The following is a 25,638-nucleotide window of genomic DNA, read 5'->3' as shown; positions in this document are numbered from 1 at the left end:
ACTCCCCAGCCGGCCCTACTGCCTTCACCATCGTATCCGCCGGCACTGCTTCCGACGCCACCCTCACCTGCGACGCCGAGCTGGGATCAAGCTGCCTTTCTCCAGGCCATGAATAACTTTGCCGCACAAGGAAATTCAGGTACGGATTGGATCTTTGATTCAGGGGCCTCTAGTCATATGTCTGCATCTAGTAATTGGTTATCTTCTTGCACTAAATCTCCTTTCCCTTCCATTATCCTTGGAGATGGATTATCTATTCCTATATATTGTGTTGGTCAGGCTCAACTTCCCTCTTCCACCAAACCTCTTTTACTTCGCGATGTTCTAGTTGCACCCGCCCTCATTAAAAATATTATCTCTGTTCGCCAATTTACTTGCGACAATCTAGTTTCGGCTGAATTTGACCCTTTTGGTTTATCTGTGAAAGATTACCTGACCAAGGCCGAGATCGCTCGCTTCAATAGCTCCGGTGATCTTTATTCTCTTAATGGAGTTCCTGCCGCCACCCCTCCAACATCCATGCTGGCCTCCGTCGATCTCTGGCATCGTCGCCTGGGCCATCCCAACCCCGCCGTCTTAGCTTCTATGCTTAGTGAATTTACCATACCATGTAATAGGGACTCTCATAATTTTGTGTTTTGCGAGTCTTGTCAATTAGGCAAACATGTGCGTCTTCCCTTTAGTTCCTCTAGTTCTTGTAGCACTTATCCCTTTGAATTAATACATTGTGATTTATGGACCTCTCCCATTGCAAGTGTTTCGGGTTTTAAATACTACCTTGTTATCCTAGATGATTTCACCCACTTTGTCTGGACTTTTCCTCTACGCAACAAATCCGAGGTCCATTCTCTTTTCCTTAATTTTCAACGCTATGTGTCTGTTCACTTCTTCCTCCCAATTCGCTTTATCCAATGTGACAATGGTCGCGAGTTTGATAACATTAAAAATCGTACTTTCTTCTTACAACATGGCATCCTGCTTAGGTTCTCATGTCCCTACACCTCCCCTCAAAATAGTAAAGCAGAACGCTCTCTTCGCACCCTCAATGATATAGTTCGCACTCTCCTCATTCAATCATCTATGCCTCCCAAGTTTTGGGCTGAAGCCCTACACATGGCCACCTTCCTTCTAAATATTCGACCTTCTAAAACTAAACCCAACACTACTCCCTATTATTCCCTCTTTCTTTCCCACCCCGACTACTCCGCGGTTCGTGTTTTCGGCTGTCTCTGTTTTCCCAATGCCTACGCCACTTCTGCAAATAAATTGTCACCACGCTCTATCCCATGTGCTTTTCTCGGCTTCTCTGACGAGCACAAAGGCTATCGCTGTCTCGACCTTCACACCGGACACGTTCATGTCTCTCGTCATGTCACGTTTGCTGAGCACATTTTTCCTTTCTCACAACGCACTACTACACCATCCAACACCCCTAGCTCCGCAAACACCCCCTCTCCCCGTCCTTTCCAACTATATACTCCCCTACCTGCCGACACATCTTATCACCACCACCATTAACACCCACCATAGCCAATCCCAACCATACACTCACCGCACCCGAGACGTCCCCAACACCCCTGACCCCTGCTCCCTCCCCAACACCCAGCCCTGCTCCCACTCCACCACCCAGCCCTACTCCTTCGTCCGACTCTTCCGCTGCGCCGGACTCACCAGTACCCACCTTACCCCCTCGTGCTATTCCTACAGCAGCCCCGATTAATGATCATCGCATGCGTACTAGGGCCAAATCAGGATTTCATCAACCCCAAGACCGCCTAAACCTTCATACCTCCGTATCTCTCACTTCTCTTCCAAAGAATTACAAAACTGCTCTACTTGATCCCAATTGGGCCGCTGCCATGCAAGAAGAATATAATGCTTTACTTCAAAACAACACCTGGCAACTTGTTCCTCGTCCTCCCAATACCAATATTGTTTCTGGCAAATGGATTTTTTGCCAAAAGTTCCACTCCGATGGGAGCCTCTCACGATATAAAGCCGGGTGGGTTTGTCGTGGCTTTTCTCAGCAACAAGGAATTGATTACGAAGAAACCTTCTCTCCTGTTGTTAAACCTAGCACCATTCGCACCGTTCTTAGTGTTGCTGTCTCCTCTTCATGGCCCATTCACCAACTTGATGTTAAAAATGCTTTCCTCCATGGTTCCCTTCAAGAAACTGTCTACTGTCAGCAACCTTTGGGTTTTGAAAATCCATCCTTTCCAACTCATGTATGTCTTCTTCAGAAATCTCTCTACGGTCTTAAACAGGCCCCACGAGCTTGGTTTCAACGCTTCTCCTCCTTCATTCAAACAATAGGCTTCACTCCATCTCTCTCCGACACCTCTCTTTTTGTGTATCATCAAACTTCTGACACTGCCTATTTACTTCTCTATGTAGATGATATCATTCTTACCGCCTCCTCTCAAAAGTTCTTACATCATATTGTCTCTCTTCTTAGATCTGAATTTTCTATGACTGACCTAGGACTCCTTCATCATTTCTTAGGCATTGCTGTTGTTCGAGATTCCACCGGCCTTTTTCTTTCCCAACGCCAGTATATTCTTGATCTTCTTAATCGTGCTGGTATGCTTGACTGTCAATCATCTCACACTCCTGTCGATACTAGTTTTAAACTTTCAGCTACCGGTGAACCCTTTTCCGATCCTACTCTCTATCGTAGCCTAACAGGTGCTCTCCAATATCTCACCATTACTCGTCCTGAAATCTCTTTTGCTGTTCAACAAGCATGTCTCTATATGCATGATCCCCGGGTTCCTCACTATAATCATGTTAAACGCATTCTTCGGTATTTAAAAGGAACTCTCAATCATGGTCTCCACCTCAATAATTCTTCTCCAAACTCGCTTACCGCATACTCTGATGCAGACTGGGCTGGTTGTCCTGACACTCGAAGGTCCACTTCCGGTTTTTGTGTTTTTCTTGGTAACAATTTGATTTCTTGGTCTTCGAAAAGGCAGGTTACAGTCTCACGTTCGTCGGTCGAGGCTGAGTATCGCGCTGTGGCACATGCCGTTGCAGATACAATCTGGATTCGGCAGTTACTCTCCGAGCTACACAGGCCTATTGAGCAGGCCACTATTGTCTACTGTGACAACATATCAGCAGTCTACATGACCAGCAATCCAGTTCAACACCGACACACAAAGCATATTGAGATTGATATTCATTTTGTTCGTGAAAAGGTTGCTCTTGGTCAGGTTCGGGTGCTTCATGTTCCCTCTACGGCTCAGTTTGCTGACATTTTCACCAAGGCACTGCCTACTAAGCCGTTTCAAGATATCTGTTTCAGTCTCAACGTCGTCGAGCCTGCCGTTGATACTGCGGGGGGATGTTAGAGTAGTCATTATGGTATACGACTTCTAGTCCAAGTCAGTTTTGTACCCCTACCCCAAGTCGGTTTGTACCCTCTTATATACTCTTGTATGCCGCACCAAATCATCAATAAGCAACAGTTTTATTCAGCTTTCACTACTGATAAGCCTTTTGAATTTCTCTTTCAGCTTGGTCAAGTTCCTAGCCTCCTAGCATAGCATCTGGATAGCTCCATCAAGTAACACTTTTACTTTCATGTCTTCAGCAAAAATGGAGAACCTTTTTTTAGCCTACAAACCAAGCTTGCACTAACATGATTGACAACAAAACTTGCACTAACATTTAACTTGTCACTAAATGTAAAAGGGATGAATCAACAACATCCAAACAACTAAAAAGGGCCCTCTCAATTATGTTTTTCTTCTTCCAAAAGAAGGTTGCATCCCCCGGCTTCTGGATCATCCTGATGCACACAACCATCTTTATTGAAGTTCAAAGGCAACATAGTCAAATGCATTAACAAATTAAGTACAAAACATGGTCAACTATGACGGAGCCGTTACATGATATGCATTTAACACCTACAACAAGTCAACCTCTTGATAAGAATCTTTCGTAAGTCACGCCAGCTAGTATTTCCATGCCCGTTGAGAGTGGCGCTAGCAAAGTAGTGGGATGTAATCTCACCTTATACCGTCACCAGGACCATCAAGAGGCCGGCCATGTCGCGGCGCGGATCTGGCTGCTGGCACTCCGACGTGAACTAGCCTGCGACATCTACCACGTTACTCCCAATTATGTTTCGATGGCTCATGAATTGGTTAGGCCTTTGAAAGTTATCCTTAGTTTCATGATAAATCTCGTAATATGACCTCTTAGTTCTGCAAAAGTCGACACCAATAACATCTTCTTTTCCCCCATAATATTTCAATGGTATATTATGTTTTTTTGCGATTTTAATTATTTTATTGAATATATTTGGATAATAGAGGCAAGCTTTATAAGTTGTATTATATATTTCCATCGACTTGATGCACCCTCGAGTGCTGGTGTGAAGTGTGTAAGCTTTTTCAGAGGTTGCGATATTGGATTTTTGAATCTTCCAGCTCTAATGACTTCAATGGTTTCTTCTTCGGAATGTTGGTCCGGCGGGACCATTGCCTTGATGACTTCCCAACCGTGATAAAACCCATTGGCTGGATTCGGCGATGGAGAGGCAAGAAGGGTTGTGTGTCATCGACTCGGCTCAGGACGAGGAAGATGATCTGCCCTCTGGGATCTTGATGCATTTTCTTTACCTTTTCTACTCGCATACGGCGCAGAAGTGCCCTTCATGGTGCTCTTGGTGCGAACGATCGTGCGCTCTAGGAGGTTCCCTCGAGGGAATGGCGCGGTTCACGCTAGGAAGCTCCCGTGAACGAGCCCTGTGCACGACAAAGACTAGTCCTCATCGAGGCCCCCACTGTCAGATTATTTACCCACCCTCTTCCTTCACACGCAACTAGAGAATTGCTATGCTGTGATGACTGCAACAGAGAGACTTGCAAGGAAAAAAAAGTCCAGAGAATGTCATGCTATATATTCAGAACGTGGCAGATGGAACATATAGAATTTCCTTGCTACAGAACAAGAAAGGTTTGCATATGAATTTAGGAATTGCCAGCTACATCAGGATAATTGGCATGCTACAACATAGAGAATTGACATGGTACAGGGTAGAGATTGTCATGGTACAGTGCAGAAAGTTGCCACCATGTTCACGATTTGCCATGCTATATCAGGGGGATATGCCATGTTTGTAAAAGCGAGTTGGTATATGTAAAAGTCTAACATAAACACAAAAAATGCCATGTTATAGGTGATATACTTGACATGTAAAAAAAACAGAATTTTCCATGCTCTAGCTAGCCACTTGTTCGGATTTAAATGGACAAAAACACATAACTTGTCATCTGGAAAAATGGGACCGAAGGAAGATAGTAAAGCAGACATGCCGGGAGGATGTTTCAGGCTAGAGGTTAAGTAGCACAAAAAGTAGAATCAGAGTCGTTTGCTCCAAGGGATTTGGAGCGAACAATTACGTAATTGTGTCGAGATACATGTGATCCGAGGGGGTGGCGTTGTGTTCATGCCAGAATGGACCAGAGCAAACCTTTTCCCATTATCATTCTCGTATCCTATATATACCTAAATAGTAGATCCCCATTACTTCAATTATTTTGACATGCAACCATGCCATCATGCAAGCCCCACTAAATTTAATTATCTCAACATGCCAATGCAACTATGCCACTATGCATGGACAACACACCTTACATGCATCATGCATGTTACTTATATTAAGTAAATTTTCTGCAACTATATAACAGTCAAATATATTAAATTATATGTGCTTGAGTTTCAATTCTCGTATTGCTAATCAAAATACTCCCTTCGTCCAGGTGCATAGGTCATTTTAGGTTGTACACCGCGACCAAGGCGGAGGAAAAAAAAGAGAACTTAATGTTTATTTGCTAATTAATAGCATTGCATGCAATGAACTGACCACTGCATGTCGTGTTTGATAGTCTCGAGTCATTGAAAGCATACACGCCCCAAATATCTTATTGGTTGATTCCTTTATTTATGTCGATAAATAAGAAACGAGGTTGTAGTTAATGCACCGCGCCTAAGTGTTTTGGGATTATTTGATTTTCTTAAGATGACTTATACACCTAGACGGAGGGAGTACTAAAGTTACATGCCGCCAAATCTTACAGAAACCACTGCATCCAATTCCAGTTGCAACGCACAGGGTATAATCTCTAGTTTTTTAAGAGGTGTGTGTTGCTGGTTTGATTATGTGTGCTTCAGGATTTAAATGGAGTAAAACACAGAAAGTTGCCATCTGAAAAAATGAGACCGAGGGAAGATAGTAAAGCGGATATGTCAGGAGGATGCAGACTATATAGCACACAGAGTAGAAACGAGCCGTTTGCTCCTTGGGGGGTCTGGAGCGACCAATAACATCATCGCGTCGAGATACGTGTGATCAGAGAGGTGACATTGTGTTCGCGCCAGAACGGGCCAGAGAGCGAATCTTTCCTCATTACCATTTTTGTATTTTTTTTAAAGAGGTGTGTGTTACTGGTTTGATTAATAGATCCTCGTGCTTTTTTTTAAAAAAAAAGGAAAAGATGTCTCATAAAAATGGTAGTATCCGATTCCTTGTCTCTCCTATTCATTCATTTTACTTTAGTTTTTGTTTTAATATATAGAGTATTAGTGATGACGATGGCCATGCATGCGCAGCAGTTCGTTTCCATTCGTGAGCGGCATTTACTCCCTGCAAACGTGACTAGTACCATCGGTAACTTAACAGAAGGGAGCCGGTTCACGTGCATCACGTCCACGGAGCACTGGCTCACGTAAAAGGCAACCGCTCCCCGTCGCTGCGCCCGCAAACTACCCCGCTTCTTCCCCTCCTCTGCCCCGCCCCCCTTTTATCTCCCGATCTCACACATTTTGGGAAGACAAGGGAGAGAGAAGCAGAGGAGGCCATTCTTTACAACCGGGAGGAGGAGAAGGCGAGAGAGACGGAAGGGAGCGAGGCGGAGGAAGGCGAGGAGACGAGATGAGGGAGATCATCAGCATCCACATCGGCCAGGCCGGGATCCAGGTCGGCAACGCCTGCTGGGAGCTCTACTGCCTCGAGCACGGCATCCAGCAGGATGGCACCATGCCCAGGTACGTGCGCGCGCGCGCGATCCCGATCCCTGAATGCATTCCGTTTCTTGATGCACCCAGGCGCTGGCGCGCGCGCTAAGGGGTTATATATTGGCCGCATATTACGGTTAAATTGATTCTGGATTCCTGTTTTTCTCTTAATCCTGTGTTTTGCCTTTTTTTCCTTCTTTTTTTTCGCGTAAATCCTACGAATTGCGAATGGGGATTGCGGTAGTCCCGGTGGAAATTCCCTTTTCTGAATCATTATCATGCTCCGTCAGTCTGTACTTCCCGTTTGGACATTGCGATGGGATTATGGCTTATGGGGCAGGAATTTTTTTCGTGTTGCTGGTTGTCGAGAGATCGGCAAGAAGAGGACGAGACGATCGACGTTTCATGCATTTGTTCCGTTTCTGTACAAAGGAGGCTGTCGCCCGGCCTCCCTAAGAATGTTCTGTTTCTGTTAACTACTAGACCGGACAGACGTCGTGTTTTTTGTAGACTGTACTGAAGTTGGTAGGCACGTACCATGAGACAGTTGCGAGTTCCTATCCCGCGGGATCTGAAAATTTGACAATGGTACGATGCTTAATTACTAGTATGTTTGGAAACGTGGTGCTTCATAAATCATAAATATTGTAACAGTGGAGCTATGTGTAGCGGACTGAGCACGGATTGAAGAGTTCAATCTGGTTGTAGAGAAGTTAGTTCACAGATCGGTGATTAGAGTTCTTCCAATCCATGTATTAACGCTGCCTTTTGGTTGTTGATTCAGTGATACCACGGTTGGGGTTGCACACGATGCGTTCAACACGTTCTTCAGTGAGACTGGTGCGGGCAAGCACGTGCCGAGGGCCATCTTCGTCGACCTTGAGCCCACTGTCATTGATGAGGTGCGCACCGGTGCCTACCGCCAGCTCTTCCACCCGGAGCAACTCATCTCCGGGAAGGAGGATGCCGCTAACAACTTCGCCCGTGGTCACTACACTGGTAATTCATCTTAACATTTCTGTGATTGTTATTGAAATTCTAGTCTACTGCGATTATGAATGCATCCAGTTCTGATTATATTTGTGTAATGCAGTTGGGAAGGAGATTGTAGATCTATGTCTGGATCGTGTACGCAAATTGGCAGACAACTGCACCGGGCTGCAGGGATTCTTGGTGTTCAATGCTGTCGGTGGTGGAACTGGATCAGGACTGGGCTCTCTGTTGTTGGAGCGCCTCTCGGTTGATTACGGCAAGAAATCTAAGCTTGGTTTCACCATTTACCCTTCCCCACAGGTACAACTTGTTCATGAACCATTGTTGTGTTAATGTGTGTGTTATTTCAGAAAATTCGAGTATTATCCAGTCTGGTTTAATTCTGTATTCTGCGAGAGGATGTTGTCTTTAAGCTAGTTCTTCCATCATTTCTAGATATTTTCAATAGAATATCTGAAAAGCTAAAATGCTAATGCCCTGATTATATATGGTATCTGTAAAGCATGCACTACTTATGAGCCAACATTATTCCATAGCACTGTACCTACCTGTCCATGTGACTGGAGTGTGGACCATTCAGGCTGTTCATGTGAGTAGGTTATCTGCATCCTAGCTGTTGTGGGGACAATATGGGTAGATATGTTGTTGCATTATTTTCAGTTCAGCCTATCATTATCCTTATGATCTTATGCCACTCTGTATTTCAGGTCTCGACAGCTGTTGTAGAGCCATACAACAGTGTCCTCTCCACTCACTCTTTGCTTGAGCACACCGATGTTGCGGTCCTCCTAGATAATGAGGCTATCTATGACATATGCCGGAGGTCTCTTGACATTGAGAGGCCAACCTACACCAACTTGAACAGGCTGATATCACAGATCATATCCTCACTTACCACCTCCCTGAGGTTTGATGGTGCCATCAATGTGGATGTCACAGAGTTCCAGACCAACCTCGTCCCTTACCCACGTATCCATTTCATGCTTTCGTCGTATGCCCCTGTTATCTCTGCGGAGAAGGCTTACCATGAGCAGCTCTCTGTGCCTGAAATCACCAATGCTGTCTTTGAGCCTTCAAGCATGATGGCCAAGTGTGACCCTAGGCATGGCAAATATATGGCCTGCTGCTTGATGTACCGTGGTGATGTTGTTCCCAAGGACGTCAATGCCGCAGTCGCAACCATCAAAACCAAGAGAACTGTCCAGTTCGTCGACTGGTAAGCTGTCTTTATCGCGTTATTAGTTGCACTTATTATATTTATCACGAGCAACTATCCACTTAAAAGATGACACTTGATTGTCTAACTAACATATTTATGCTGCCATCACAAAGGTGCCCTACCGGGTTCAAGTGTGGCATCAACTACCAGCCACCTTCCGTCGTCCCCGGAGGCGACCTGGCAAAGGTTCAGCGTGCCGTGTGCATGATCAGCAACAACACCGCCGTCGCCGAAGTGTTCTCGCGCATCGACCACAAGTTCGACTTGATGTACGCCAAGCGCGCGTTCGTGCACTGGTACGTCGGCGAGGGCATGGAGGAAGGTGAGTTCTCAGAAGCCCGTGAGGACTTGGCTGCTCTGGAGAAGGACTACGAGGAGGTTGGCGCCGAAGGCGCAGACGATGAGGGCGACGAGGGGGATGACTATTAAGTAGCTGGTTAATAAGTAGTTGGCTGGTTAATGATTGGCTTTGATCTGTATACTCAGTAAGTATGGTTCCGTTGCGTTACATATTGATTGCTGTTATGCGTGTTTCCTTTCCTGTAATGTACTGAAGATGTTGTTAGGGTGGCCATGATTGTTGATACCCCATTTCCCCATTTTGGCTTTCGATGCTACTCGTCCCAAGTTTGGTGTGTGTGCATCATTCTGAGCCGAACTGCAAATACTGTTCTCTAATACACTGTGCCATGTTAGTACTACGGAAGTTTCTATTTATTGACTTATCTGCTGAGTGTACATGCCCCTTGTACTGTATGTCTGAGCCACTGAAATGTGGAAACCCTGAAAAAAGGTTTGCATCTTGTACCCATTGATAAGGTTGTGTTTCCATCTGGACACATGACAGAATCGAACGACCTGATGCCAGTGCGGTTGGTAAGTTTGGTAGGCTGGTGACGCTTGAGGCTTTGGGAATCTCAGGTCTGGTCCCGGTTCCAAGATCGCTGATGAAAGATTTCCAAAGTGTTGTCCGAGGGAGGCACCAACCATGCCACTAGCCAACTTCTGAAGAGTATCTTTTAGTTGCCGACGATTCCCTCTTCTTTCTTTGAAAACGTGGTCATATATTAATCCTTACAGACACATTAAAAAAAAGTTACAATCAATTCTTTGGCAGTGCTGACGGTGTTACAGCCTAGCGTGCCTCACCTTACCGGAAGTCTGCATGGCCCGCTAGGTCGGTTATATCATGGGTCAATCAGCTCGGTCCATGACCCCACAACGTGATAGGATGTTTTTTTTTTTGACAAGGTAACCGACATAAGCACCTACAATGTGGCTAAGAATTTGAGCATGTAAGGTAAGCCAACTGTGGCAAATATAGTGTGGTAAATTATGGTAATTTGATAACTTTTTTGTGACCTTGTTAAGAAAAGTTGGAAACAAACCGACCACTAGCTAATATTTCACACTTGCCAACTTTTTGTATTAAATCAATCATGCTCTAACCCAAGTCGGGGGGGGGGGGGGGGGGGGGGGGGGGATACAAATCCCATCGCTCACGTCACTCCACTTGGTGACCCGGCCCACCTAAGTTGTACGCTCCTATAGCAGAGTCTCCCAGCCAGTGCATGGTTTTGTTTCTTTCTATTTTTTAATTCAATTTTTTATTTGAGGTGGTTTGTTTTAATTTACAAAATATCATGAATTTTAAAATCAATAATTTGAAAATATTCATGAATATGAAAAAAATAGGGAAATCGGGGCAGGTTTAAAAAGATATTCATGAATTTTAAGATTCATCAAGAATTTGAAATTTTGATGGTTTTGGAGAAATATTCACAAATTATAAAAACTTGAAATATTTAGAAAATGTTCAAGTATTTTAAAATTCTTGGTAAATTTGATAAATGTTCATGCAATAGAAACAATGCAGAGTTATTTTCTTACGGTATTTCAAAACATTTGTTGTTTTAAAAAACATTCAATAGTTTGAAAAAAATGTCCCTAAAATTTTATTTTTTTCATGATTTTGAGCAAAAGAATTTAAGAAAACAAATACAAGATAAAAGAAAAAGGAAATAAAATAGTAAAACAAAAAAGACTCAGAAGAAATGAAAAAAATGGAAACCAGAGGAAAAAAGTGGGCCGTCTGCTTCCGAAAACCGGGTTCGAAGATTAGAGAGCCCCAAGAGAGCTATGAGCAATATTGGTTTGATGCCAAAAATTGGCATGCCAACATTTGGCAAATGCCAAATAGTGGCTAGTGTTTGATTGGTTAGCAATTGTACTTGCCAAACTCAAGAAATTGCAAATTTTTGCTAACTTATGATTTTGCCAATTGTTGGCTTGCAGAGTATTGGCAATGTGAAATGTTGGCATCAAACCAATCATGCTCTATATCTCGCACGCAGCGTAGCATCTTGGAGCGGTTTTGGGAACGTTGTATGGACAAGTTTTAATACCTTCTGTATGTTTTTTTTCTTCTTCGTTTGTTCGCATGTGTTTTTATCAGTTTATTGGATTTTTGTCTGTACCTTTTCTTTTTCTTTTGTCAAATACATTTTAACTTTATTCAATACATGTTGTAAATTTTTTGTATTCTCATGAAAAACATTATACATGTTGAACATTTTAAAATATATGATGCACATTTTTTCAACTATGTTTGTAAGAATTTTTATGAATAAACATTAAACATTTTGAAATACACGTCGAACATCTTTTTTAATGGTATGAATAATTTCTTTATATTACCTGAATATTTAATACGTCATATTAACACTTTTTGAAATGCTACAAACATATTTCAAAACTATTAACATTTTTAATCGTAAAAATTATTAAATTTATTGGCACGAAATATTTTTCAATTTTGCACGCACATTTTATTTACATTGTATAATTCTTTTAAAATGTCACAAAAATTTATTTTCAAAGAACATGAATATTACTCCCTCCGTTCCTAAATATAAGTCTTTGTAGAGATTTCACTATGAACCACATACAGATGTATGTAGATGCATTTTGGAGTGTAGATTCACTCATTTTGCTCCGTATGTAGTCCATAGTAAAATCTCTGCAAAGGAGGGAGTATTTTAATGTCCCAAATACTTTTTTGAATGGGGTGAAATATTTTTTGAAATTTGTGCAAATAAATTACGTTGTATAATTGTTTCATAAAATACCACAAACATGATACGCAGGAAGATATTAAAATCCCAGGAACATTTTTTTGAATGATACAAACATTTTTTAATTTGCACGAATAAAAGATTACTGTGCGCTATTATTTTCTAAATGATAATGTAAATACATTAATTTTCCAAAGCACATGTATTTATAATATTTCAAAATATAAAAAAGTATATAAAAAACAAACACTAGTCTACATGTGTAATGTGTGTGATATCAGTGTGTGTGCGCATGGTACCCTAAAAAAAGGTCTGTGTGCATGGGGCTGGCCCATTTTGTAAGTGCCTGAGTCAAAAGAAGTCTGAAATAACTGGTTAAAAAAAGAAAAGATCACTCCCACCTTCCCTTGTAGCGACAAGTAGCGCACAGTATGTCCGTCACTTATCGCAACCGGATAGTTTTTCTTTTTTGTAGAATTTGTTTATTTAAAATATTTTATCTCTTAAGTCGTGCGTTCAAAAACTGAATAGTTTTCACTATTGGATTTTTCGCGTCGATATCTTTGAAAATAGATCCCATGTTAATTGGATTCGAAAAGCTTTTTGTTCATGAAGAAACAGGAAAACCAGACCGAGCCGGACATGGTTTTTGTTCCCACTTTTTTTTTTTTGCCTACAATTCTACGCCTCTCATGGAAGAATAAAAAAAGATGTTTTTTTTTTCTTTTCCGAGAAGCACAATTGTGTCTCTCGCGAAAGCAAACATGTGTCTTCAGGAGAAACAAATTTGTGCCTCTCGTGAAAGAAGAAAAAGTGTTTTTCTCCTTTTCAAGAGGCGTAGTTGTGCCTCTCGCGGGAGCAAACATTTGCCTTCAGGAGATGCAAAAATGTGCTTCTCGGGGACGCGAAAGAAAACATGTTTTTTTATGAGAGACACAACAGAAGCAAACCAATCGTGGAAGAAAACAACACGTTCATATTCTACAAACCGCTCCCTATGTGGCCAGCCCAAAGTCAGGAGCTCATCTGTACGCGGGAGCCATATCTCAACTATAGCGAGATGTGCGAACCAACTTATGGTTGAGATGGTTAGGCGGACAGTGATATCCCCAACCCATCAGGGTTCAAATCCTGGTGCTCGCATTATTTCTGGATTTATTTCAGGATTTCCGGCGATGCGCTTTCAGTGGGAGGAGCCGTTCCCGTTGACGACGAGACGCCTATAGTGACTTCGTAAATCTCAATATGATATGCCGGCTCGGTCTCTCGGAGATGCTCATAGGGGTAGGGTGTGCGTGTGAGCGTTTATAGGAATGAGTGTATGCGCGTGTATATGAGCGCTTGTGTTTATACTGATGCTCAAAAAAACTATAACGAGATGTAAGATCCCCTTGTCTGAAGCTTTTCACAGATCGCTAGAGTAAAGGGCCGACCATTTATTTCTCGTATCGTTAGTTCGCTCGCTGGCATCGTTGGGTTCATTCATTCATTGTTTTCCGTTTTTTTGTATTCTTTAGTTATATTCGTTTCTTTATCAGTTTTTTGGTTTTCTTCGGAAAAAAATTCACCTGTTTTCTTTATGTTCTTTAGCGGTTTTAACTTTTTTCTTTTTTTTTTCACTGTTTTTTTGTTTGATTTCTTAGTTCCTTTTTTTTCTTTGGGTTTCTTTGTTTCTTTCATATTTTTGGTCGGTTTTTATTTGTTTTTCTTTCTTGCTTTCACTGTTTTCCATTCTTTTTCACTGGTTTTCTTCGGTTTTATTTTTTGTTTTCTTGTCTCTTTGGTTTCCTTTGATATTGTTTTATTTTTCTTCATTTTTTCGCTTCTTTCTTGGTTTTCTTTGTTTTTTCTTGTTCTTTGTTTCCGTCTCTATTTTTGGTTTCTCTCGGTGTTTAATACACACTCAAAATTTTCCGTATATATCAGAAACATTTCTATATACAAGTTTCACATTTTTGGAATAGATGATTAACATTCTTTTAATTCTTATATTTTTATGTCAATTTTTTCATACACATTATACATTTTTCTAGATATCTAGTATATTTTCCTAATACATGCTTAACATTTTTTAGATACTAGTTTAACCTTTTTTAATACATTGTCAACACTGTTTCCTTGCACATTTTAAATATCTTTCAAATGTTTGATTAAGATTTTTTAAATACAAGACTAACATTTTTTTACTCCATGGTCAACATTTTTTCTATACATTTTTAACTTTTTCAAATGATTAATTAAACTTAATAAAATATAAAATTAACACTTTTTAGTACATGGTTAACATTTTTTGTATAAATTTAACATTTTTTAAATGGTTGATTAAAAATTTTAAATACACGACCAATTCTTTCATACACATTGTATTTGTTATATGTTTTTTGTATACGTGAAAAACATTTTCTCGAGACATATTTAACATTTTTTAGATACTTGGTTAACAATTTTTAAATGTTCCATGTAGAGTGTTTTTATAATATGTATATTTAGAATCTTTGGCCCATGTGGCGTGTGGCTGGGCTGGTCCATCTGGCGCTCGCCTTCACACGAGGGTTCCCTACATCTCTACAGTTAGCTATAAGCGAGACATTGCTCATCCCGATGATCTTTTATTTCTACCAACAAACATTGTGGGGATTTAAATAACAGTAAAATGCATCAGAAGTCCTAAAACTATTGAGGCTGTGTCACTTTAGTCTCATAACTTTGAAACTGCAGTTTTGGTCCCAAAACTATATAAGTTTATTCATCTCAGGTCATAAGCTTGCATGGCCAGTATCTATGATGCATTTTTTCAAATAGACCGTTATATGTGTTTACTTCCCCAAATATGATCAGTATGCTTACTGGTCGCAGTGTGTGTTGTAACCTGCACGCCCAGCTGCAGCCACAAGTGGGTAGCAATTGGAAGTTGTGTGACGTGTCGTTCTGCTACTGCGGGGTGAGGCTGAGATGACTAGTATACTCTCCTCGCTAGAGCTCAGACCATCATGCCGCTTTCGCCTCTGAACATTATGTGCGTGGGAGAAGATGAAAACATGAGAATGAGGCGAGACAATGCTCTAGGGGTTTCTTGTATATTTACATTTCATAAGTTAACCTGGTGGGTCTATTGGGTCAATGTGGCAACAATCCAAGTATCTCCAGGCGACACGTCAGCGGGTCAATGCTGGACATTCAAGTTTAGGACCTGAGATGAACAAATTTCCATAGTTTCGGAACCTAAAAGTGCAGTTTCGAAGTTATACGACTAAACTGACACACCTTCAATAGTTTTACGACTTAAAACTGCAATTTCGAAGTTTAAAACTTATGATACATTTTACTCTTTAAATAAAGCTATAAGCAGGACATAGGGGCGTTCCCTTCACCGGGAGCGGTTGCTATGGGCGATACATATTATCCCATACCACCTGTTGGGCTGCAAAAAGGGAGGGAAAGGAATCCAGCCATTTCCCTCGCCAATTTTCATACGCAACACCCAAAATTAGCTCCTTTTTTTAGGGTAACATCCAAAATTAGCTGACACCGCGCGCCCAGCGTGCAGTGGTTAGAGCAACTGTTCTTTTGTCACTTTGCCTTGTGCCTTGTCAAGCCAATAAAGCACTGCCCATCTCGAGCTCCCAACGCCATGCCAACTCGGAACAGGACCAAGCTTATAATTTTACAAATTAGTACTTAAGTTAGCTGAGCACACAACACCGCAACTGCTGCCCTCATTCCCGAGTGCACTGAACTTGCCCCGGAGTTGAGTGTGGCCTATTCCATTATCTAAGGAAGAATTGTTACTGAATTGTTGCTGCAGGGGACTACGGTGCCACCTACTGAACTAAAGAAAACTTCCATTTCTCTCTCTCTCTCTCTCCCTCGCTTTGTTCTTGTCCTGATATGTGCGTTTGGTTGTGCCCTTGTCGTAAGCAGTAGCAAAGCTGAGAGTGGAAGCTAAACAGTATTTTTGCTGTTGTGGAGCTCAACGCCCTCCAGTTGTAACTGAACCTGTGACTCGGATAAATTGGGGTTTTGGACGGGCGTGCTCCTTTTAACATTTCCTTCCCTTCCATACTAGTAGTGGCTGTGGCTCTGTGGATGTGACAGCTTATTGGTGGTTCGGGGGTTCAGCGAGTCGTTAACATCGTTAGCAAACTATATGGAACCAATGAACAAGCGATGCTTGTTAATTTTCTATTTAAAACTTTTCAAATTCATGCAAATTTGTGGGCCTGGAACAGTTCAAGCCCCAATTTGCAAAAAACCAATTTTTAGTTGTCCCAAAAGTTCTGGAAATAAATGCGAATGTTCACAAAGAATGTGACTACAACCCCTAAAAATTTCAGGTTCAAACTCCAAATAAACAGAAATGTGAAATATAGCATGAATATTGTTAAAAAAAGACAAAAGAAACCTTGACACTATTCACATTTGAATTTGTATTTTTTTTGTTTCCAATGTGCATTTGGATTTTGGACATGAAATTTTTAGGGGGTTTTAGTCGCATTCCTTATAAACACTTACAATTTTTTCAGAATTTTTGAAACATTTAAAATTGATTTTTTTTATTAGAGCTTGGGAGCACCCTAAGATTGGGAACACCTGATATTTCTCTGGGGTAGTGACCTAAGAGCATCTCCACTAGGCCCCTCAAGACGCCCCCAAGCCATTTTTTGAGCGTCGGCGGGTAAAAAACGTCTCACTCATACCTCAAGTCCTTATTTTTCGCCGAATTTAGGCAAAAATAGCCCGGCGACCTCAGGCCGCAGCCAGCCCATTAGGGGGCATTTGGGGCCGCCGGCATTACTTTTTGCATGGCGAAACCCCACGGGTCAGCCTCTCTCATCTCTTTCTCCTCCTTTCTCTGCTAGGGACCACCATGCATGTAAAAAGATCTGCCCCGCCCCGCCTCCTCCTTTCTCTCCCTCCCGTTGCATGCTGCTCTCTCGCCAGAGCTCGCCGCCCCGCCTCCTCCGCCCCGCCCCGCCTCCTCGCCGACCCGCCTCCTCCGTCCCGCCGCCGCCCCGCCCCGCCTCCTCGCCGACCCGCCTCCTCCGCCCCACCCCCCCCCCCCCCCCGCCGCCGCCCCGCCCCGCCTTCTCGCCCCCGGGCCGCCGCAGCCGCACCGCCTCCTCCGCCCCGCCCCGCCTCCTCGCCGACCCGCCTCCTTCGCCCCGCCGCCGCCGCCGCCCCGCCTTCTCGCCCCCGCCGCCGCCCCCGCCGCCGCCCCCGGGCCGTCGCAGCCGCCCCGCCTCCTCCGCCCCGCTCGCCTTCTCGCCCCCGCCACCGCCCCCGGGCCGCTGCAGCCGCCCCGCCTCCTCCGCCCCGCCCCGCCTTCTCGCCCCCGCCGCCGTCCCCGGGCCTCCTCCCGCTCGCCCGCATGGCCCTCCGCCGCCTCGGCCCCGCGGCCGCGGGGGACGGCTCGCTACCCGCCGCCTCCTCCTCCTCGCGCCGCGGTGGACGGCTCGCTCCCCGCTCGCCTCGAAGCCGTCGTCGTCCAGGCCCGCAGGGAGCGGCTCGTTTCCCGCGTCCTGCTCCTGCTGCCGCCGCACACCGTGCGCGCCCGCGCCGTGCTCGCCGCGCCTGCCTGCGCCCGTGCTCGCCGCGCCCGCGCACGGCAACTCCCGTGCTCGCCGCGCCCGCCGCGCCGGCCTGCTGCTCTTGCCGCGTCCTCCCACTGCTGCTGCTCGCGCTCGACTTCCTCCGCTCGGCCGGCGTCACCGACCCGGCGGGCGAGCTGGAGGCCGTGGAGCAGCCCTCCTCCCTCGACGTGCTGCAGGAGCTCGGGGCGAGGCCGAGCCAGACGTGGCCTAGGGCGGGCGCGGATGGGGCAGCCGTGGCCTGGACGGCGGGCGAGGGCGCGGCCTGGACGGCGGACGCGGCGGGCGAGGGCGCAGGCTCGCTGTGTCGTTCCTCGCTTGGGGGTGGACACGGCTGGAAAAAAAATCGTCCTCAAGCCAAAATTTCCGTCAGCAGCCCCCCAAGTGGCGAAAAAAAATGTCTCGTGGGGGCTCAACGGCTGGAGATGCTCTAATTGTGAGTTGTCCGGAAAAAACTTTGTTGTCGGTAGATTCTTCCTCCCCCTGCTGCCGCCAAACGACACCATCAGCGGTGCATGCCTTGCCACCTTCAGTCATTCCTCTAAACCCCGACCCTCCCCCCTCCCACACCCGGACCCGTCAACCTCTGACTCCCCTCCACCAGCGAGGCCGCCGACGGGTCGTTCCAAGTGCCGCGGCGCCCCCGTCTTCGAGCTTGAGATTTCGCGCAAAATCGGCTGGTCTAAATTGCAATTTGAAGCAACTGATGAATGGCAAATGCAGGAAGAAAACCTTGCGGTATTTTAGTTCGGCTCATTTGATCATACACCAACAACACGAGGATTCACCATCCATTTGCAGCCATGAGCCATTGCTCAATCGAGGTTTCCTGCATGCAACACCGCAATCTGATGGACAACCCCATTGAAACTACCAGAAACTGAAGTAGAACATGCCGATTTCTCATCCATGGCCGAACAAATCTCGAGAACTGAAACTACACCATGAAATTCAGTCTGCTAAACCACACAACAAATTTGGAGCATTTTGCACACAAAAATGCATCGAATGGAGAGCAGATTTGGAATCTAGAAACCCCCTTCCTCTTTACACTGCACTGCCTGGCGAAACCCAAAAACCAAGTTGACATGCGTACACACATACACCCGGGGCCTTTTCCCCCAACACCCAGGAGGCAAAAGAGCAAGAACGACGGCGACGACGGCGACGGGGCGAGGAAGAAGCCAGGCTACTGGCAGAGCGGCGAGAGATCCCACAGCGGGTCGCCGGCGGACGCCTCGAACACCCTGTCGAAGTACTCCTGCAGGCCGTTCATGGCGTACAGGGACGCCGAGATCCGCCGCTCCACCTTCATCCGCTCGAACTCCACCATCCCGGCCGCGGGGGCGACGCTGGTCTCCTCCGGGGACGCGGCTGGTAGCGTGCAGGCGTCGACGGCGGCGAACCCGTCCAGCGCCGGGAACTGGCCGAACGACGACTCGAACATCCAAGACTCCAGCTCCTCGGCACCGGCGACGGGAGCAGCCAAGTCCGGCCTGTACACCTCCCCGGCGTCCGGCGCCCCGCCGCCTTGCTTCGTGGCGCCGTCGCAGCTGACCGCGCTGCTGCTGCTGCTGCTGCTGCTGCTGGCGCCCCCACAAGCGCCATCCATGCTATTACTGTTGCTGTTGCTATTGCTTGTGGCGTATGCGGCGGGAGCGGCGGGCGTGGAGGAGGGGCCGGGGATCTTGGCGGACGCGGCGGGCAGCCTGGCCTTCTTGAGCTTCTTGTGGTGGAGGAGGCCCCGGATGCGGACGGCGAGCGGGCAGTCCGGGGAGATGCGCGGGGCGAAGTTGGTGCGCGCCTCGGCGCCGCGGAGGAGGCGGGCGGCCTCGTCGTAGGCGCGGGCGGCGGCGTCGGCCGTCTCGAAGGTGCCGAGCCACATGCGGATCTTCTGGGTGGTGTCCTTGATCTCGGCCACCCAGCGGCCCGAGGGGCGCTGGCGGACGCCGACGAACTTGCTGTGGCTGGTGCTGCCCTTCTTCCGGCCCCGCGGCTTGGTGGGCTTGGCCTGCGCGGCGGCGGCGGCGGCCTCCTGCTGCTGCTGGTAGTAGTAGCAGTAGTCCTGCAGCTGGAGCACCGGCGGCTGCACCTGGAAGTGGAGCTCCATGTGCGCTCGGGTTGCTTTGGCTTAAGTGGTGCTGGAGGAGGTGTGAGGGGAGGAGGAGACAGGTGTCTGCAGAGTGTTTGCTCTGGTTGCTGGGCAAATGGGAGGATTTATAGGGGCTTTGGGGATGGTTTGAAATTTTCAGATAGGAGGAGGAATGTATTGGTGGTGATCCCTCCCCTGTGGGGTTACTTTCAGGGCTGGTTATTAGTCAATCGTGGTCAAAGTGGAGCTATGGTCGTGGCATATGAATGTATGTTACTCTACTCTGCCTTGGGATGTCATGTTTGTCTCTTCGGTTTGGTGTGTTTCCATATATTGTCTGCAAGGAAAGTAGCAAATGCAGTGCTTTCTGTTTCTGTATTTTAGTTAGCTTCTTCTTTGTGGTGGAATCACTAGGTTGAGGGATTGGTGGTGGTCGTAGTGCATCACCACGCCTTTCAAGACAAAATTAGTGCATCAGCACTATAATTGACCTTTTGTATTTTCTGCGATTTTTGTTCTTAATTGAACATATACTTACGAAAGACCCTGTATATATTCTAACAATTAACCCAAATACTCAATGCAGCTTAATATTATTGTACCGCATCAAGTCATGTCATTTCACTCGAGTTTAGACAGTGAATGCCATTTCTCACTTTCTCCGATAAAATACCCCCTCCGGCCGGAAATACTTGTCAAAGAAATGTCTAAAAATGGATATATCTATAACTAAAATATATATAGTTATATCCATTTTTCTGATAAGTATTTTCGGAGGAAGGGAGTATGTACGCGCATACAAGCAAGCAAAAACCCATGGCAATCTTTACCATCTTTAACATCCTCCCACTTGACTAATTCAGTCAAGGGGTCTAACCTCACAGAGATTTACCAGTTCCTCATCAACATGGTACTGACCACTGACTGAACAAGCCGGCAACTAATTAAGCAAGCAAGATGCCTAAGATGATTACTCATGTGACCATGTTCCCACTCTAATTTGGATGGAAGGGTCAAGGGGTCTACATCTCCTGGTGATTTACTACTAGTAGGTCTTCACCAGCATGCGTCAGCCACTAACCGTAAACTTTAGGGCCACTGATTAGACCGGTTCGTCCTTAATCCGTGGTTATGTAGTCAAAACGCTGCACAGACCGAGTCGAGAGCCTGCCATTTGGCGGCCTTCGAGGCAATGATGATAGTGGCGTCTGTACAAGCGGCTGAAAAACAACTTTTCAGCAACCGCGCCGCCTGGCTTTTGTTTTATGCATCGGAGTCGCTTGACATCTTCGCCATCTGCCAAGTCTTTGGTCTCGACTGGATGAGGTGGGCGTGTCCCTGGCTAGTTCAGTTTTTGGATGATGGCATCTCCTTGGAGACATGTGGAACATCATACACTTGTCACGCAGCAGGCTCCCTGGCCCCAAACTGTTTATCATGTTGCATTAGTGATGAAAACATCTACAATGGCTCGTAACTCAGGACCTCTTCGGAGCTTCTTTTTTTAAAATAAAAAAGAGGTTAAGGGCATCTTCAATGCTGGCCCGTAAATTTGCTCCCGCATCCGTCCGCGGACAGGGACCAGTCCGCGGATACGTATGCTGCAGCCGGACATCCAACGCTATCCGCATATGTCCGGCCTCAATTCTATTTTAAGTCTGCGTGTTCAAATAGCCGCATACACTCCCTCCGTCCACAAGACCACGAATAAGTGTATGTCTAGCTTTTAGTCTGCGCGCTCAAATAGCCGCATATACTCCCTCCGTCCACGAACAAGTGTATGTCTAGCTTTTGTCTGTGTTTTAAACTTTGACCAACTTTGTAGAGAAAAGTAGCAGCATTTATGACACTAAATTAGTATCGGTATATCCATTTTGAAATATGCTTTCAGTATATACCAATTTGATGGTATATATGTTAATACTTTTTTTATATAGTTGGTGAAAATTTTAAAACTTTGACTTAGGACAAAATGTAGAAATACACTTATTCTCGGACAGAGGGAGTATAGTCTAGAATTGTTCAAATGTTCAAATGTAGAGGTAGTTCTATTTTTTTAAATCAAATATTAAATTCCAACATTGTTCTCCCCCTTAACCGCCCATAGATCCTCAATTAGATCTTCATTCAGTTGCTCGTGAGTTGCATTCGATGCCGAATTTATTAATGCATTTGAGCAAACTCTTCAAATGTGGTCAAATTCTGATTTGGTAGTTCAATAAGATCACTCATGTTCTCAAATTCAAGAGTTGCGGAAGCATCCTCACCCTCATCCTCCACGATCATGTTGTGCATGATGACACAACAAGTCATCACCTCGCACAAGGTCTCCGAATCCTATTGTGTTCCGGCAGGGATGTGGCGTAGCGGCTGATATGTCTACAACGTACCTACTTTTCCAAACACTTTTGCTCTTGTTTTGGACTCTAATTTGCATGATTTGAATGAGACTAATCCGGACAGACGTTGTTTTCAGCAGAACTACCATGGTGCTATTTTTGTGCAGAAATAAAAGTTCTCGAAATTGGACGAAACTTGGAGGAGATATTTTATTGAACAAATAAAAATTACTGTTGTCCACAAGACAACATGGCGCGCCTACCCCAGGGCGCGCCCTGATGTCTTGTGGGGCCGACGAGGCTCCTCTGACCTAATTCCACCTCCATAAGTACCGTCTTCCTGAGAAAAAAAAGAGAATAAGTTTCATTGCGTTTTACGGCATGGAGCCGCCACCACCTCTTGTTTTTTATCGGGAGGGCTGATCTGGAGTCCGTTCAGGGCTCTAGAGAGGGGGGTTCGTCGCCGTTGTCATCATCAACCCTTCTTCATCAACAATTCCATGATGCTCACCACCGGGAGTGAGTAATTCCTTCATAGGCTTGCTGGACAGTGATGGAGATGGATGAGATTTGTCATGTAATCGGGTCAATTTGTTAGGGCTTGATCCCTAGTATCCACTATGTTCTAAGATTGATGTTGCTATGACTATGCTATGCTTAATGCTTGTCACTTTATGTTTTTATGAACCCTTTATGTTTTTATCAATATATTTGAGTTCTAGATCCTGTCTGCTAGCTGTATGCACTTGTTATTGTTCTGAACCGTAGACCCTAAGGTGAAAATGATTGTGATACTCTCTAGGGATGACTGTCATTCGAGGAGTTCATGTATTCATTATGTGTTAATGCTTTGATCTGGTTCTCTATTAAAAGGAGGCCTTAATTACCCATAGATTTCCTTATGGACCCCGCTGCCACGGGAGGGTAGGACAAAAGATGTCATGCAAGTTCTTATTATAAGCACGTATGACTATATATGAAATACATGCCTAGATTGAATTGATGAGTTGGAACTATTGTGTATCGGTCTAGGTTGTGACTCTTACAAGATGAATGACATCCATACAAATATCCATCGCTGATCCAGTTCCCACACTTTGCTCACATTGTCTTTTTTAAGTTATTATTGTTGCTTTTACTATCACGCTTACTACAAAACTGTTGCTGCTACTGTTACTATTGCTACTACTATTACTACTATCAAACTACTCCCTCCATCCCAAAATAAGTGTCTTAACTTTAGTATGACTTTGTACTAACATTAATACAAAGTTGAGACACTTATTTTGGGACGAGGAAGTATCATACTGATGTGCTATAAACACTTTGCTGCAGAGAAATAACTTTCCAGGTGTGGTTGAACTAACAACTCAACTACTAAGGCTCATAAATATTCTTTGGCTCCCCTTGTATCAAATCAATAAATTTGGGTGAAATACTACCCTCGAAGACTGTTGCGATCCCTATACTTGTGGGTCATCAACACTATTTTCTGGCGGCGTTGCTAGGGAGCATAGCTCTATTTATTAAGTTCACTTGGGAGTGAAATGTCTACTATTCATCTCTGTTTTAAGCTCTAAGCTCTAGCACCTCTGTAAATCTCTGCTTCCCTCTGCGAAGGGACTTTCTATTTACTTTCATGTTATTTGCTTTTACTATCGAGTCATCACCTTCTGATTCAAGCACCAACATAGAGAGCGCTATTGTCATTCTTAGTTTAACATGCATTGAGTCTAGTTAATGTTGGATGTGAGCATGACTAGATCTCTTCTACCCTGAATTACAATGTTTAGTCGCTGCTTGAACTTCAGAGGTGCTCTGCATTTATGTTTGCGGTCTCAAAAAGGGCTAGCGAGATACCATGTTATCATATTATACCATGATTATTTTGACAAATTGTTGGCATTTGAGATATGTTATTATTTCGCACTAGTTGATTATGCCATTGATATGAGTAAATGTGAGTTCTGAGTGTTATCATTCACATGGTTAGTTCATAATCTTTCCTGAAAACTTGGTTACTAGTTAATGTTATATACAGGAACAAAAACAAAAGAGTTTGTAAAAGTTTTTCATCACTTTCAGTTTACCAACTGAATTGCTTGAGGACAAGCATGAGTTAATCTTGGGGGAGTTGGTACGACCCAAACGTATCTACTTTTCCAAACATTCCTGCTCTTGTTTTGGACTCTAATTTGTGTGTTTTGAATGAAATTAACCTGGACTAGAGTTTTTTTCAGCGGAACTACCATGGTGTTTTTTTTGTGCGGAAATAAAAGTTCTCGGAATTGGACAAAACTTGGTGGAGATCTTTTTATTGAATAAATAAAAAAATACTAGAACAAAGATCCACCAGAGGGGGCCACCTGCTGTCCACAAGACAACAGGGTGCGCCCTAATGTCTTTTGGGGCCCACGAGGCTCCGGCTGATCTAATTCCACCTCCATAAGTACCATCTTCCCGAGAGAGAAAAATAAGATAAGACTTTTTATCATGTTTTACAATACGGAGCCACCGCCACCGCCTATTCTTCATCGGGAGGGCTGATCTGGAGTCCGTCCGGGGCTCCGGAGAGGGGGATTCATCGTCATAGTCATCATAAACCCTTCTTCATCAACAATTCCATGATGCTCACCATCGGGAGTGAGTAATTCCTTTGTGGGCTTGCTGGACGGTGATGGAGATGGATGAGACTTGTCATGTAATCAAGTCAATTTGTTAGGGCTTGATCCCTAGTATCCACTATGTTCTGAGATTGATGTTGCAATGACTGTGTTATGCTTAATGCTTGTCACTAGGGCCCGAGTGCCATAATTTTGTATCTGAACCCTTTATGTTTTCATCAATATATTTGAGTTCTAGATCCTATTTGCTAGTTGTATGCACTTGTTATTGTTCTAAACCGTAGACCCCAAGGTGACAATAATTGGGATACTCTCCGGGGATGACCGTAATTCAAGGAGTTCATGTATTCACTATGTGTTAATGCTTTGATCCGGTTTTTTGTTAAAAGGAGGCCTTAATTACTGTTACATTTCCTTATGGACCCCGCTACCATAGGACGGTAGGACAAAAGATGTCATGCAAGTTCTTATTATAAGCAGATATGACTATATATGGAATACATGCCTACATTGAATTGATGAATTGGAGCTATTGTGTATTGCTCTAGGTTGTGACTGGTACATGATGAATGTCATCCATACAAATATCCATCACTGATCCAATGCCTACACTTTGCTCATACTGTCTTTGCTAAGTTACTATTGTTATTGCTACTGTTACTGTTACTGTTACTGTTGCT

The 25,638-nt window shown here is 44.6% G+C and overlaps 2 protein-coding genes across 2 annotated transcripts; one reads left to right on the top strand and one right to left on the bottom strand.

Moving 5' to 3' along the window:
* Positions 1–6,315: 6,315 nt before the first annotated feature.
* On the top strand, positions 6,316–9,942 carry LOC109737353 (tubulin alpha-1 chain). The gene is made up of 6 exons (XM_020296497.3): positions 6,316–6,449; positions 6,628–7,059; positions 7,814–8,028; positions 8,123–8,322; positions 8,730–9,238; positions 9,355–9,942. The coding sequence occupies exons 2-6, from the start codon at positions 6,947–6,949 to the stop codon at positions 9,668–9,670; spliced, it is 1,353 nt and encodes a 450-aa protein (XP_020152086.1). The 5' UTR covers positions 6,316–6,449; positions 6,628–6,946; the 3' UTR covers positions 9,671–9,942.
* An 8,838-nt stretch (positions 9,943–18,780) lies between these two features.
* Positions 18,781–20,499, bottom strand: LOC109733513 (ethylene-responsive transcription factor ERN1). The gene has a single exon (XM_020292734.4). It carries the CDS (start codon positions 20,011–20,013, stop codon positions 19,093–19,095), a length of 921 nt encoding a protein of 306 aa, XP_020148323.1. The 5' UTR covers positions 20,014–20,499; the 3' UTR covers positions 18,781–19,092.
* Positions 20,500–25,638: the final 5,139 nt, after the last annotated feature.

This window comes from Aegilops tauschii, chromosome 2, assembly GCF_002575655.3.
Source record: "Aegilops tauschii subsp. strangulata cultivar AL8/78 chromosome 2, Aet v6.0, whole genome shotgun sequence".
In the NCBI taxonomy this organism is placed as follows: Eukaryota; Viridiplantae; Streptophyta; class Magnoliopsida; order Poales; family Poaceae; genus Aegilops; species Aegilops tauschii.
This window is presented reverse-complemented; position numbering and strand designations above follow the sequence as displayed.